This window comes from Gracilinanus agilis, chromosome 4 (assembly GCF_016433145.1).
Source record: "Gracilinanus agilis isolate LMUSP501 chromosome 4, AgileGrace, whole genome shotgun sequence".
Taxonomy (NCBI): domain Eukaryota; kingdom Metazoa; phylum Chordata; class Mammalia; order Didelphimorphia; family Didelphidae; genus Gracilinanus; species Gracilinanus agilis.
The window spans coordinates 502,554,023-502,569,011 of NC_058133.1; the positions used below are offsets into that span (position 1 = coordinate 502,554,023).

Here is a 14,989-nt window from a genome sequence, read left to right on the forward strand (position 1 = left end):
CATAAACAGGTCCTGCCATCAACCCCCATTCCTCACCAGTAGCCATAGAAGAGGCATTTAATCATGAGTCCTTCCTTGATTACATCTCTCATCAGTTTGCCCATCTGAAAAATGGAAGAATTACAGTTCCACCAAAGGCAGGAGGGAGCATTATGGGGCAAATGGAAGCCAAAAACCCTAGTTATAGCAACCTTGTTTTTTCTTTCTTTTCCACCTTCTCTGTTGGCTGCAGGTATTCTGAAGAGGAGATTCGGCAGAAGGTGGGGACCTTCAGACAGATGCTGATGGAGAAAGAGGGAGTCTTGACCAGGGAGGATCAACATGGTCGCCACATGTGAGTTTCTTGTGGGGAGACTAGGGAGGGTCAGCAAGAGAGGGATTGAGACCAGAGGTAGAGTGTGAGCTATTGGGCCATGAACCTCAGTAGGCTAAGGGAGGAGCTTGAGAGACTCGGGGGGCATTCCCCTGTGCTCTGGGATTTAGTCAGTGGTATTATAATGGATAGCTTGCTAACTTGAAGTCTTGTCCTCAAGCTTACATTCAAATGAGGGAGATAGCTTACTCCACTGATGCAAGCCTTTTAGAGATGGAGTGCCAGACCCCACCCCCATCCCTGCCTGTACCCCTCACTGAGTGTCAGGTGCATCCCCCTTACCCTACACAGGGGAGGGAGGAAGTGCTCCCATTGCTGGATAGGTGAAGTGAGGAATATCCTCATTAAAGCCCAAGTGCTTCACTCCTCTCCAGCTCTGCTGCCTGTGAGCCACCCACCTTACCTGCTGTGAGCTCCCATTAGGCTACTGGGCAGAGGGGTGGGTGATATGAAAAAATGTCTTCAGGCACGGTAAAGTGAGGGAAAGGAGCAGCTCGACCCCAGTTCCTCTGCCTTTTTGGTAATGAACTCTGATGGGGAGGGTGGTTGAGTGTCCACAGAGAGTTCTCTGTGTGCCATTTTTGGCACCCATGCCATAGGTTTGCTGTCACTGGCATGCCCATATATAAGTATATATAAAACAAATATAAGGTAATCTTTTTTAGCAGAAGCACATAATTGATATTTACTAGCTCTGTGACCACAGTCAAGTCACTTCACACTGTGCCTCATTTTCCTCATCTGAAAAATGAGGAAAAAACTAAATGTCCCTTGAAGCACTTTCCCTATCTGCATTTAGTATCCTCTGTCCTAAGGTAATTCATCTAAGGCATTGCCTCATGCTAGGCTTCCCTGAGGGGGTGGCAGAAGAGTGTGTTTCCTCCCTTGAGCTCTAGTCCTTGAGGTCTAGCTAGAGGAAGGATAGGACTTATTCAAAATAGTTAGAGAATGATGTAAAACAATATGTTACCGAGGTCTACCTTAGAACCATCACTAGTATAGCAGAAGATCTGGTTAACTGAGATTTAGAAGGTCAGTGAAGGATAAAAGATAAAACTTGAAATCATAAAGTAGAAAAGGTAATCCCAGGGCTGGGGGTAGGATGGTCAAAAGATAAGATCATAAAGTTCAAAGTGGAAAGGTCATGCCATTCCAAGTGACTTTGAGATCACTGAGTATGACCCACTCATTTTACAGAGAAGAAACCCAAAGTTCAAAGAGAGGGACTTGTCCAATGCCACAGCCCTAGCAATTAACAGAATTGTGACTCAAACACATATTCAAACTGGGTCCTTCAACTGAAAAACCCCATAATGTCCCATGGGATGATAGCTTTAATACTGAAAGGGATGAGGGTCCACCCTCTTCGTCTTACAAAAAAGGAAACTACAACTCAAAATGACTTACTAAGGTCAAAAAAATGACAAAGCCAGGATTTTAGCATAGCTCTTCTGACTCCAAATATACAATGCTCTTTCTACTATACCATAACCGCCATGAAAGTGATTCATTCTGTACTGGATAGGTATTTGCTATTTAGGCATGCAAACAACAAATTTTGAAGATTTGTTTTCTTATCCAATCTGTCACTCTTTTCCACTTTATTGGATTGTTGAATCCATTCATAGTTAAAGCTATGAGTTAGGTTTATATTCGCTTCCATTTGTCTCTAATATTTTTCCCAATTAGAATATTTTCCTTTTACCTCATAAATATACTACTTTTTTTTCTCTTCAGCTACTTTAGCTTAATCTTCTTTAAGGCAACTCAATTTCCATCAGCTCTCTTCCCCTTACCTCAAGCCTCCATGTCATTTGTCACCTTTTCACCTGATTTTAGAGTTTCACTTTATTACTTCTTTTATGTCTTCCTTTTGCCTAGTTTTCAAATTCTTCCCCTGCTTTTCTCTCTTGATTATGTAGAGAAGTAACATCCCCCTACTTCTTCTCCCCTTCAACTTATTTTGCCTGTTAACTTTTCAAATTTCAATTTCTATACCTTTTTAAAAAGGTTTTTACCTTCTTTCTCTTCCTTATTTCCCTTACCTTTGTGTCATTTTAGGTTTTTATTCTTTGATTCATAACCTTTATCTTATTTATTCCTTCCATGGTCTCTATTCCTCATGGAATTCAAGCTTCTAAAGTACCTATTTTGAGCTCTTCTAAATAGTTTTTATTTCATCAACTTGTAGATCTTGCCCTCTGGCTCCCTTTTTATGCTCTGTCTCTCTTAGAAATACCCATTGCTGCAGGTGATAAAAATACTTGCCCATGGTATATATGAATCCATGCATATACATATATAGACATATAATATACACCCATGTGTTTGTACATGTACATGTGTGTAGACATATATGTGTGTGCCTGTGTGTGTGTGTGTGTGTGTGTGTGTAACCAGGAACTGCAACATGAAGCAGAATGTGGTGAGAACTATAAAAGGTCTGCAAATCGGGGTTAGATGAGGTTGAAGGAAGGAGAGAGAACAACTTTAATGAGCACAATCTGTCTCCTGCCCAGAAAACCAACCCATCAAGACAGCCCTTAATTACCCTCAGCTCTCCTTAGATAGGGACAGGTGAAGACTGCTGCAATCCTTCAAATAAAAATAAAAATATCTGAAGGGCTGTCATGTGGAAGGGGGGTGGAGATTCATTCTACTTGGCCTCAGTGGGAAGAAGTAGGACAAATGAGTGGAAATTGGAGGAAGGTAGATTCTGGCTCAGTATAAGAGTGAACTTTCTAACAGAGACATTTTCTTCCCTCCAATCCTTTTGAACATTGTCACTAATTGACTACATGACCTTGGACAGATCACTTGTTTCCTTTAATCCTTCATTTTCTTTCATCTGCTAATTGGTCTGCCTTGTGAACCAGTGTGTTCCTGGGTATTGAAAGTCACCGTTAAGAATCATAGAATATGGGGACAGCCAAGTGGCTTGGTGGATAGAGAGTCAATCTGGAGTTGGGAGGCCCTGAGTTCAAATCTGGCCTCAGTTACTTCCTAGCTGTGTGACCTTGAACAAGTCACTTAACCTCCTTAATCCAACTCCTTCATTGTGCAGGATAGGAAATTGAGTCACAGAGAGGTAATGGAGTGACTTGCCTGGGGAAATATAACTAATAAATGGCAGATATGATATTCTTCTCAGCTTTTCATTCCAAGTCATTGCTCTTTCCACCAAATTGTACAATGAACCTTCAACCTCATGGAGTCTTTTTTTTTAACTCTTACCTTCTGTGATAGTAAAAACTCTAAGACAAGAGTGGTAAGGGCTAAGAAATTAGGGTTAAGTGATTTGCCCAGGGTCACACAACTAGGAAGTATCTGGGGCCAGATTTGAACTCAGGTCCTCCATACTGTGCTATCTTGTCACTGTTCTATAATGTCCCACACACTCAGGGTCAAACACAAGAAATAATGGCAAAAGAGGGACTGGAATCAAGGCGTCCTGAATCCAAGATCAAGAGAGGATTTCTGTCTAGGATGAGAGGCTGGATGAAATGACCTTGATGTGGGATTCCGTGATCTACAAGTCATTGAATCATAAATTTAGACTAGACAGGGTCCTTGGAAGCATCTGATACAACTTCCTCCTTTTATAAATAAGAAAACTGGATCCCAGAGGGGTTCTAGGAATTCAAGGGCACACAGAGAGTGAGCATCAAAGTCGGAATTCAAACCTAGAACCTTGACTTCAAATTCAGTATTCTTTTCTCTGCAACAAGATAACTTTTCAAGTAGAGCTGAGACATCCAGAAAGAAAGTCCCCTGTCCTCTACAATCTCTAAAAACAGGAACAAGTTTCCCAAGGAGAAAAGGATGATCATTCCAGGAGAACAGCAAGCCAGGGGGCAAGATTGAATTTCTGAACTCCTTTTCACAATCCTGTGACATCACTGAGATGTGCCTTCATCCATTTGACTTCTTACATCCTGGCATATAATCTGATCTGTTGTGAGGAAGATTAGTTAATTGATTAAGTAGTAAGGTTGACCTAGCAGGAAGCCTAGTGTATTCTATGATGGAATGAAGGAGGAGGAAGTGGTACCTGTGCCCTGAGAGAGAGACTCCATTAGTGGTGGGCAAACTGTTGCCAGTCCAGGGAGATCTCAGACCCTGCTTTCTGATTTCCTTGGGATCCTGAGTGGAGGTGGATTTCCAGCAACAACAGAACAGCACCAAGAAGAGGAGAAGTTTGGGATCTGGTGGACAGTTTCTCAAGCAAAAGAAAGAAAGAGTGTGCTTAATCAATTAACTAATCTTCCTCACAACAGATCCCACCACTGAGCCCCTAACCCTAGAAGCCTATAGAAAATTAGGAGTCTGTCCCACCAAATTCTGATTTACCCAAAGACTAGGACTGAGAAGATAAGTACCTATATTTCTCTGTAGTCATTTACTTTTAGAATATGCAATTTGCACTTACCTCAGGCTTTCTATTGGAAAATTTCTCCCCACTTACTTACAATTTAGGTAATAAATCAAGTTCAGGGAACTTAGGTCTCTCTACCCTCCACCACTGTTCCCCTGACTGAAGAATGCTGAATTTTTGAAAGAACCATGCTGAAGATATGATTGTCAGTGTTTAATTCAAGAGGCATTTGATGAATTCGTACAAGATCTATTTAAATTTGTCCCTTAGATTCTCTGAGTCCTCAAAAGTCAACTAATATCAATTTCTAGCAATCCTAGGCTCTAGGGTTGGAGGAATAAAGCCTAGAAACAAGCCCATAGGACACTATATGGAAGCAAGAGGAAGAGAGGGAAGCTGAGGAATACCTAGATATAGATGAAGATGGCCACCTATGTGATATTATCTGAGTGATGCTGAATAGGACACCCAAATCTTTACCCTATTACTTGTTATACGGTTTGAAATATCACCATTCTAGTTCTATTCTTTACAATCATGAGGGCATTCTGTTAAGGAGTATAAGTTTAGAGCTGGAAGGGTTCTTAGAGGCCATCCAATCCAACTTTCTAATTTTATAACTGAAGAGAAAAGTGATTGATCCAAGGTAATATATGTATTAAGTAGTAAACGTGGGATTGGAGCCCAGGTTCTCTGATTCTAAATCCACAAAGGGAATATCTTGTTAAAGGTCCTTATCTTAAAGCAATTGTTAATGTAACCCAGGAAAATGAACATGGAATTGAAACCAAGAAGGAGTTGAGGAAGGAGTCCCAAGAAAAGAGAAAGGAGGGGAAAAGGCTCTGAAAAAAGAGAGGGCAATGAAGATAAATGTCACTGACTTCAGAATGGTTCTCCTGATCCTTTATCTCCTCATGGATGGAACTCTGCAGGACCAGAGAGGAAGAGTAGCTGGGGAGGAGTAGGGTGAGTGGGGAATGGAGGCCAGTGGCCACAGCTCTCTTTCCAAGTTCACTCAGCTGCAAAAATGTATCTGAATTCTCAGGCTCTCTTCTTGGAAAATCCTATCCAATTGAATCATCATGAGTGCCCATGAACATTTGTCATAAACCACCCAATTTTATGCATCATGCACTGACTGCTTGGAAGTCAGGAGGTATGGGGGTGTGGGGAGGGGCTGGGTTGGATCCAAATTGAAGATGAGTAGTCAGTGAGTTCTAAATGGTGCAAGTAATCTCTTTTGAGACTTTATCCTCTGGTATAGGGTCTTATCTCTGGGACCCTGGTGGAAGGGAGGAATCATTTCCCTAGAAGGCATAGTGAAATGTGGCAAACAGAAGGCTCCAAGGAGAAGATTAGATAAACAAGAATGAGGGTTCTCTTCTCTTTTTCCCCATATGTTATGTGTCCCACCATTGTTTCTGTGTCATCCTCTCTACCAAAAAAGGGGACAATTATTTTAAAGCCTTTGATAATCAGGAAGAGAAAATTCCAAGTGCCTACAAAGAGAATGGACCATTTGAGCATGAATGGCTTAATTCAAACGAGAAAAAAGGCCTTTCTAGAGCACAATACTGTATATACACGATAGAGGTGCCCTGAAAAGGCATTTTGAGTGAATGAATTTGTACTCAGGCTTTGTTTTAAATATTTCTCTGGTTTTATTCCTGGGCAGGTGCAATGAGCCAATGAATAAAGGAATGATGAATTGTGAATTTAGGACTAATCTGAATGCTTTTGGATCTAGAGCTTGATCTTCTTATAAGAGAGGAGTCATTGACTATGGATCACATCTTAGGATTGTTGAGTCCCTTATTGACAGAGCCCCTCATTGTATATCCTATGATCTGAATTTTGCCAGAGAGAGGAGAAAGAGTAGACATGATCTCTGCCCACAGAAAGCTTATATTCTGGAAAACATAGAATAGTTAAGAAGATAAAAATGAAGTATGTTAAGCGGTGTTGAACAGGCTCTCAATACCATCATAATTCACAGAAAGGAGGTATTAGCATGGGACTGGTATTAAGCTGATCAAAAACATTAAAAATGGAAAAAAAAATCTTAAGAATGTTCTTCAGAGGAGGATACTGAGGTCTAGAGAGCAGAGGTGACTTGCCCAAGGTCATACAGCAAGTTCCTGACAGAACTGCAACTAGATACCTAGAATCCAAGTCCAGTAGTCTTTTCACTATTCCACAAGGACTAACTAGACAGAGCTTTCACCAGGGATTGTAAACCATTCTTTCTGAGATGATCTAAAAGAGAAGTGATTAAATCTATTATTGTGGCCTGAAGACAAGATACTAGATTCAATGACCTTCAGAGGACTCTTTCTCATTCTGCTCTCCCTGGAATCGTGACCCTTTCTGAAATCAACCAAGAAAATGCATCCAGAAAAACAAAAAACAAAATATATTCCTAATCAAGATGTGTGGGAGCTGTCCACTGTGCTGAAATAAATTCCTGATGAAGTCTATCAGTTCTTCTGTAATGAGGTAGAGTATCTAGGATAGAGAAGTCGTTTAATTCAGTGAGACAATATACTCTAAACTTGAGGTTTGGTGCTGATACAGAATGGTCAAATGATTACATTATTGTTTTTCCGATTTCTGTTCTGCTATTATATAGCCCAGGCCCAAGAGGAGTACAGCATTTGATTAATCTTAATTCACCCATTCCCTTTCTTGGGCTTCAGTCTCCTTTTGGTACTATGAAAAGAACAATGGCTTTGAAGTCAGAAAACCTGGGTTCAAATATTGCCTCTGACTCTTACTATGTAACTTTGAACAAGTCACTAAATCTCCCTTCTCTTCTATCTGTATGTCTCTCCTGTCTCTCTGTCTCTGTCTCTCTCCATTTCTGTCTCCTCAATGGAATTGGATCCTAAAATCCAAAATCTAGTCTGTGCACCCAGAAAATCATTGTGGGTTATAGCTTTTGTTTCTTTCCCACTAGAAAGGTGATCATCAGAGATGATGCTCTTCCTTTCCAAAGTAATTCAACTGAAAGGGAACCCACTTCCACTTTGGATACCCAAAGCAACCCATTTCACTTCTGGCTCTCTCAAATTTCATTTTTAGATAATTTCTAAAATCACCTCCATGTGACTTCCACATATTATTCCTAATTCTCCCCCTCTATAGCCAAGCAAAACAATTCTAATTCCCCTTCCACTTGTGACCCTTCTGCTACAACTCTTCCCCCAAGTCTTCTCTTCTCCAGGCTACACATTCCTAGTTTCTTTTAAAAAGTTCTCTTATGGTATGGTCTGTCTCCAGTTCCCATTCATTTTCTTTAAGCCAATGAATGACATGGAACAGCAGAAAGTATGATGGCTTTGGAATCAGAGGAAATGAATTGAATTTCCACCTCAGATGCTTATTCAGTGACCTTGGGCCAATCATTTCATCCCCCTGGGCTTCAATAGCCCTAGATGAAAAATAAGTGTGCTAACCTAGTTGGTCTCTCTTCCAGCTCGTGATCAGTGATCGTATGACCTAAAATATGTTAGCCAGAGCCAAACTGTATAGTCTAGATGTCGCTCAACCTGGGAAGAGTACAACAAGGCTATCACCTCCCTCATTTTGGACATTGTGTCATCCCTTTCCAATTCCAAACAGAACAGAGTGGCTAGATTAGCTATACCTTGAACAGAGCAGAATATTATGAGTCACAATCTTAGACTTTTTCATCTAGGGATGAAGTTCCCTGACAATAGGCAATTACCATCTTTGACAATGGAAAATAAGAGAGGGTTAATTAGGTTAACCATTGAGAAACAAAGGTTAGCACAATCAAGGAGATTAAGTATTCGGGAACCTGTTGTGGATTCCACCTATGAAGAGCAAAAGAAAGGCTGACAATCATGGAAGGGCCTTTTTCGGGTTTTTTTAGTGGAGGATTTTTTGTTTTTTGTTTTTTAATCATATCTAGTAGTCTTGATGAATCTGGCATCAGCAGGCTCATTGGTTGCTGCCAGCTTTGGTCAGCTCTGGCAAAGAGGATCAGCTCAAGCAAGTTACAAATTTCCTGAGCCTTAATGAAGATAATAATGTTGATAATATGGGGGAGGTGGGGAAAATAACAGCCATCTCTCTATCTACTACATCATGCTGCCTTTCATAATAATATTTTCAAAACAACCTCAGGAGTTAAAGAAGAAAGGGGGGAAGCATTGTCATCTTGCTAAAATGGAACTGATTGATTATTCATGCTTGCTCATTGATGAAAAAGAATGGGTGGTAGGAGAGGGCACAAGAGGCATTTTGAAACAAGGTCAAGGGAAGAATAATGTGTCTCAGTTAAGACATACATGCTCCCTCATATTGTAATCAGTTTTAGCCTCCAGGTAATTAATAATAATAGCAATAAAAATAATAATTAGAAAGAAAGAAACAACCCACTCCTAAATGTAATGAAGTCTGGTGTGAGAAAGAGACTTGCTCAAGATCACCCAGCAGAGCCAGAATTCAAGCCCAGGTCCTGTGATTCAGAATAGAATGCTTTTTTGACTATTCCAAACTTGAATGCAGCTCCACTTGGAGAAGTCCCACCCAGCCCAGCAGAGGACAAACCCAAATGCCTGGACCCCTTCTAGCTCAATAGTCCATTTCATCCTCAATGTCCTTAGCCCTTCTTTCTCTTTTCACAGCTTCCTTTCTTTGTTCAGCTTCAGAATCTATCTTATCTTCCTGAACAAGCTCTCAGCCAGCTTGTTAGAGCAATTGTCCTTTCCTTTGGGCAATTTGGAGTGTGGAGGGGAGACAATGATTGTTGCTTAGAGCATCCTTTGACCTCATCAAGGAGAGGATGTGGCTGTCCCTCTAAGGTTACCACTAAACCACTCAGCTGAAAACACCAGCCTCCTCAATCAAACACTCAGCTTTTCCTCTTCTTCCACCACCTCCCTCACCTCGTCTGTTTTTTCTCCACTTTCCTTTTCTCCTTCTCTCCTTCATCTCCTCATCCACCTCTTCTCTCTCCATGTCAGAGTCAGGTCTGGTGATGACAATCAGCACTGAAATGGGCAGGGTGGTACCAATGATGGGAGTGGGACCTTAGTACTATAGGAGGGGGAGCTCAGTTTCAGTTCACCCTAGCCTGTTCCAGAGGGGAGACATTTCAGATCATACTCCCCTCACAGCCCCAGTTTAGAAAAGCTCCTCCACCCAAGGATACTTTCAGCAAGGGGGACTTTTAGCTGACCAGGATAGAATTTCAAATGGAACCTCTGAAAAGAATGAAAGGTTTAGGTTACTAAGGAATATGCTTAAGTTTGAGCACTCCTACCCCTCTACCCCATATTCCTGTCCACAGTCTCTGACAATGAGCACCCTTTCCCAACTCCTTATGAATTCCAAGGTTCCCCAAGTGTCTTTCCCATTAGCTTCTCCTGACCACTCAATCCCAAAAGTTTTTCCTCATCTTTTTATGTCTTTTGTGCTCCTCTGTTACTTCCAGTACTAAATAGAGGAGACTAGGATAAAGCTAGAATATTAATGGGGTATTGGGGACAGCATTAGGAGGAGGCTTTAAGCATTGTAGGAATCCAGGTAAGGTCTGGAAGGAGGTGTGTATTGGCTAAGATGGGTTTCTTCCAAGGGTTGATGCTACTATTTGGGGCATGTATAATGAACATCTTTACTCAACAAAGCTTCTAGCTAAAGAATTCCCCCACCTCCCAGGAGCCTCAGCTCTCAATAACCAATTCCACAGTAAAGGCAGAGTGGTACAATGGGAAGAAGAGGGAATTTCAATTCAGAGGACCTGGGTTTGAATCTTGGCTCTAAGAGTACTTTCTACTATGTGGCCTTGGACAAGTTACCAGCTCTCTGGGCCTCAGGTGCCTTATCTATAGAAAGAGAGTTGGACAACATAGCCATAGAGATACCATTGAGTTCTAGATCTATGATCCTATCAGGTATATTCATCTTTTTTAAGTAGTACATCGTACAGGATAAAGAGTATTGACCATAGAGTCAGAGACCTGGATTCAAATCCTGCCTCAGACAATGACTACTTGTGTGAATTTAAGTAAGTTCCTTCACTATTCCATGTGGTTTCTGTAATTGTAAAATTAAAGAACTGTTCACTGAGATCCATTTAATTTCTTGATTTATGCTCCTATGTGCCTATGTGACCTTGGACAACTCACTTAGCTTCTCTCTTATGTATAAAATAGAGGGAGTTGAACTAGAATCAGGGGTTCTTAATCTTTGTGTCCTGGGCCCTTTTGGGACAGCTAGATGATGAAGTGCATAGAGTGACAAGCCTGAAGTCAAGAAAACTCATCTTCATTAATTCAAATCTAGCCTCAGACACTTAAAAGCTATATGAACCAGGGCAAGTCACTTTGTCTGTTTCCTCATCTGTAAAATAAGCTGATGATTGGAGCAGCTAGGTGCCTCAGTGGATAGAGAGGCAGGCCTGGATTGGGGAGGACACAGGTTCAAATATGGCCCAAGATATTTCCTAGCTATGTGACCCTGGGCAAGTCACTTAACTACCTAGTCCTTACCACTCTCCTGCCTTGGAATCAATATTTAGTATTGATTCTAAGATAGAAGGGAAGGGTTTAAACAATAAGCCAGGGAAGGAAATAGCCAATCATTCTAATATCTTTGCCAAGAAAACCCCAAATGGAGTCATGTAGAGTCAAACACAACTGAACAGGGGCCCTATGGCACTTTATTGAAGCCTGTAGACACATTCTTAGAATAATGTTTTGAGAGAATAAAATAAAATAAAATACATATGATTATCAGGGAAATCAATTATATTGAAATTGTGGTCACAATATTTTAAAAATCCAGAGTCCCAGGATAAGAACCCTTGGACTAGATGCTCTCTAAGGCCCTTCTTAGTTCTAAACCTAAGATTCTACACATATATATGATGACAGAGGGTGGAGGTGAGGGTGAGAAGGAAGAGATGGAAGTTTAGATCAGCCACAATGTCTTCCCTGGTGGAATTTACAGCCTATTAGGGGAATACATGCACCAGGGGTCCTAATGCATCAGCTGGTGGCTGATTTGTCCTAAAACTTGCCCAAGGCAAATCTTACTCATTCCTTGGGGAAGTTATCACCTCTTCTGTTTGCTTAATTCACCTGCTTCTCTCCATCTTTTTTTGCTGTGGGCAGCAATCCAGCAGGAACTAGAAGAGGTAATGGGTGAGGGATTCCTCCTTGATGTCATTCAGGTTCAGCTCCTAGCAAAGTTCCTGAGACCTAAATGCATAGCTACTTCCCCTTGCCCAGGGAAGATATGAGCTTGGCAGGTAGCAAACTTGAATGGGAGCAGGCTTGGAGAGGGTGAGTAGAGAATGGGAAGCTCATCAGTTCCAGAGGTGGTATGTTTATTCCAAGAGGAGAAAGTGATTGAGAATGTGTGTAGAAAGCCATTTCCTTCCTTGTTCCCCATCAATTTGTTCTTGGTTCTTTGGCTTCATCTTGAGAAACAACATGGCAACATAATGGAAAGAACCTCCTGAGCCTCAGTTTCCTCATCTAAGGGTTGGTCTAGGTAGCCCTTAAGGCCCCTTCCAGAACTAGAGCTATGATCCTGAGACTGCATCTAAGTCACTTCTCCCTAGCCCTGTTTTATGCCCTAAATGATGGGATTGGACACTGGTCTCTGAGGCCCTGGCCAGCTAGAAATCCTATGGATTCCATTCCTTAGAGTCAGGAGACCTAGGATGAGTTTTGCTTCTGCTACTGATTAGCTCTCAACTTGGCAACTGTTGGTTCACACCTATAAGCCTCAGCTTCCTTCAAGGGAAAAGAAAATCATAGTTATGGTGTACTTACTATCTGTGTGACCTTGCAGAGGTTACACACCCTCTCTGAGCTTGCTCCCTTGCCCATAAAATGAAGGAGTTGGACTAGCTGGCCCAGGAGATGTCTACCAGCTCTCAATCTATGTCTCTTTAAACTTACTGCTAGTGTCAGCTTGGGCAAAGGTCAGGCTTCTCTTGGCCTCAGTTCCCCAATATGTAAAATGGGAAGGTCAGACTAGATGGTCTTGGAAGTCCCTTCCAGCTCTTGATGTATGACCCTCCAGCCCCAGTCCTCCATCAGCCCCACATCCATTCATTCCTCCATTCATTTCACAGACATTGTACCACGCCCAGATATTAGGCATCAGGAGACATCACAAAGACAAAGACTTTAGGGCCTGTACCTTCTCCATCGTCCCCTTCATTAGCATGGATAACTGAGAGCAAAATGGATCAGCACATTAACCGGTGTTCCAGCTACAAAGCTGCAGTTCTGGGAGCACCAGCCACCCACGAGTGGATAAATCTGGCCCTCCTCAGCCCCTCGGCTCTGGAAGAGAGAGAAGGGGAGCTGGCCAGGAGGAGAGGGGCTCGGGCTGCATTCCATGGAGAGCAGCTCATCATTGCAAGAAGACAAATTGGAGGCAGTTAGGAGGAGAGCAGCCAAGATGATTAAGGGCCCAGGGAGAGGATTGATTTATGAGGAAATATGGTCGGAGCCAAGTCTCGCAGCAGCAGCAGCAGCAGTAGCAGCAGCTTGGTAAAGCAATGACTTTGGGAGGGGCAGAGGAAAGGAGCAGGAGGGAGGGGAAGCATGATCAGAGTCTATAAATATTTGAAAGGTGGCACCTTCCCAAGGCGAAGAGGATGTAGGAAGTGGGATAATGAGGAGGAACGGGGCTAATGTGAAGAAATGGAGAAAGTGCTCGGTATCCTGAAAGGAGACAAGGGTGGGGCTGTTCTGTTCAGCTCCACTTCTATATGTCTGCTGCTTTGGGGGGTGTACACCCAGCAGCCTGGTCTCCCCAGCTGGAATGCTAGCTCCCTGAGGACAGGGGTTTGGGGACAGACAGTGTCTCCTCTTTTAGTCACTCAATAAACATTTATTAAGCACCTACTAAATACCAAGTGGGAAAGCTAGATGTCAAGTGGATAGAGTGTCCTGCCTGCAATCAGGAAAACCTGAATTCAAATCCAACCTCAGGTCTAAGTGGGCAAGTCACTTGATCTTGTTTGCCTTAGTTTCCTCATCTGAGCTGGAAAAGGAAATGGCAAACAACTCCAAACAAGCTGGATAGAGAAGTAGATCAATGGGTAGTAGATAGACAGACAGACAGACAGACAGATAGACAGATAGATAGATAGGCAGATAGATAGATAGATAGACAGACAGACAGACAGACACAGACAGATGGATAGATAGATGGATGGATAGATGGATGGATGGATAGATAGATAGATAGATAGATAGATAGATAGATAGATAGATAGATAGATAAAAATATAAATAATCTCAGCAGGAAAGCATCAACATTGGGAAGGCTTCTTGTAGAAGGAAAGACTTTAGCTGCCACTTGAAGGAAGCCAAGAATGCCAGGAGGCAGAGATGAGAGAGCATGTTCCAACTATGGGAAACAGTTGGGGGAAATGCCAGAGTTGGAAGATGGTATGTCCTGTGCAGAGACAGTGAGGAGGAGGAGGCCAGTGTCACTGGATCATAGAGTATATGGAAGGAATTAAAGTGGGAGAAGCCTGGAAAGTAGGAGGATGCTGGGTATGAAGGGCTTTGAATGCTGAACAGAGCATTTTGTATTTGATCCTGGAGGCAAAAAGGAGCCACTGGAGATTATAGAATAGAGGGGTGCAGTAATTAGACCTGCCCTTTAAGGAAATCACTTTGGTAGTTGAATGGAAGATAGATTGGAGTGGGGAGAGACTGGAGGCAGGAAACATATCATCAAGCTTTTGTAGTCCTACAGGCATTGAGATGCTGAGGCCCTGTACAGGGTAGGGGCAGTGTCAGAGGAGAGGAGGAGATATTGGAGAAATGTCATGAAGAGAGAATTATATCACACTAGAGGCTCCCCCAGGGCAGGATCCAAAGTCTCTTCAAAGGCAGAAACTTCAGTCTCTCCCATCAAACCTAAGGCTCCCTGGGTGTAAGAATTTAGTCACTTTAGTCATTTCAGGGAAGAGCTGTCTCTTCATCAAACTAGAGGATCTTAGTGACTCGATGGATAGAGTTTGGGCCTATAGTCTGGAGGACCTGGCATCAGACACTCAAATATGACCTTAGACACTTACTAGCTATATGACCCAAGTCACCAAACCTCCATCTACTTCCACCTCCTCAACTGTAAAAATGGGGATAATAATAATAATAATGAAGAAAGAAGAAGAAGAAGAAGAAGAAGAAGAAGAAGAAGAAGAAGAAGAAGAAGAAGAAGAAGCTGTCTCTTATACA

At 42.2% G+C, this 14,989-nt stretch overlaps 1 protein-coding gene across 1 annotated transcript in view; it reads left to right on the forward strand.

The window, feature by feature from the left end:
- The window catches only part of SRRM3 (serine/arginine repetitive matrix 3), a 57,715-nt gene that overhangs the window by 15,090 nt on the left and 27,636 nt on the right, over window positions 1–14,989 (forward strand). The window contains exon 2 of the mRNA XM_044676900.1: window positions 233–334. Within this exon, the coding sequence (XP_044532835.1) occupies window positions 233–334 (102 nt within the window). The remainder of the gene's footprint in view (window positions 1–232; window positions 335–14,989) is intronic.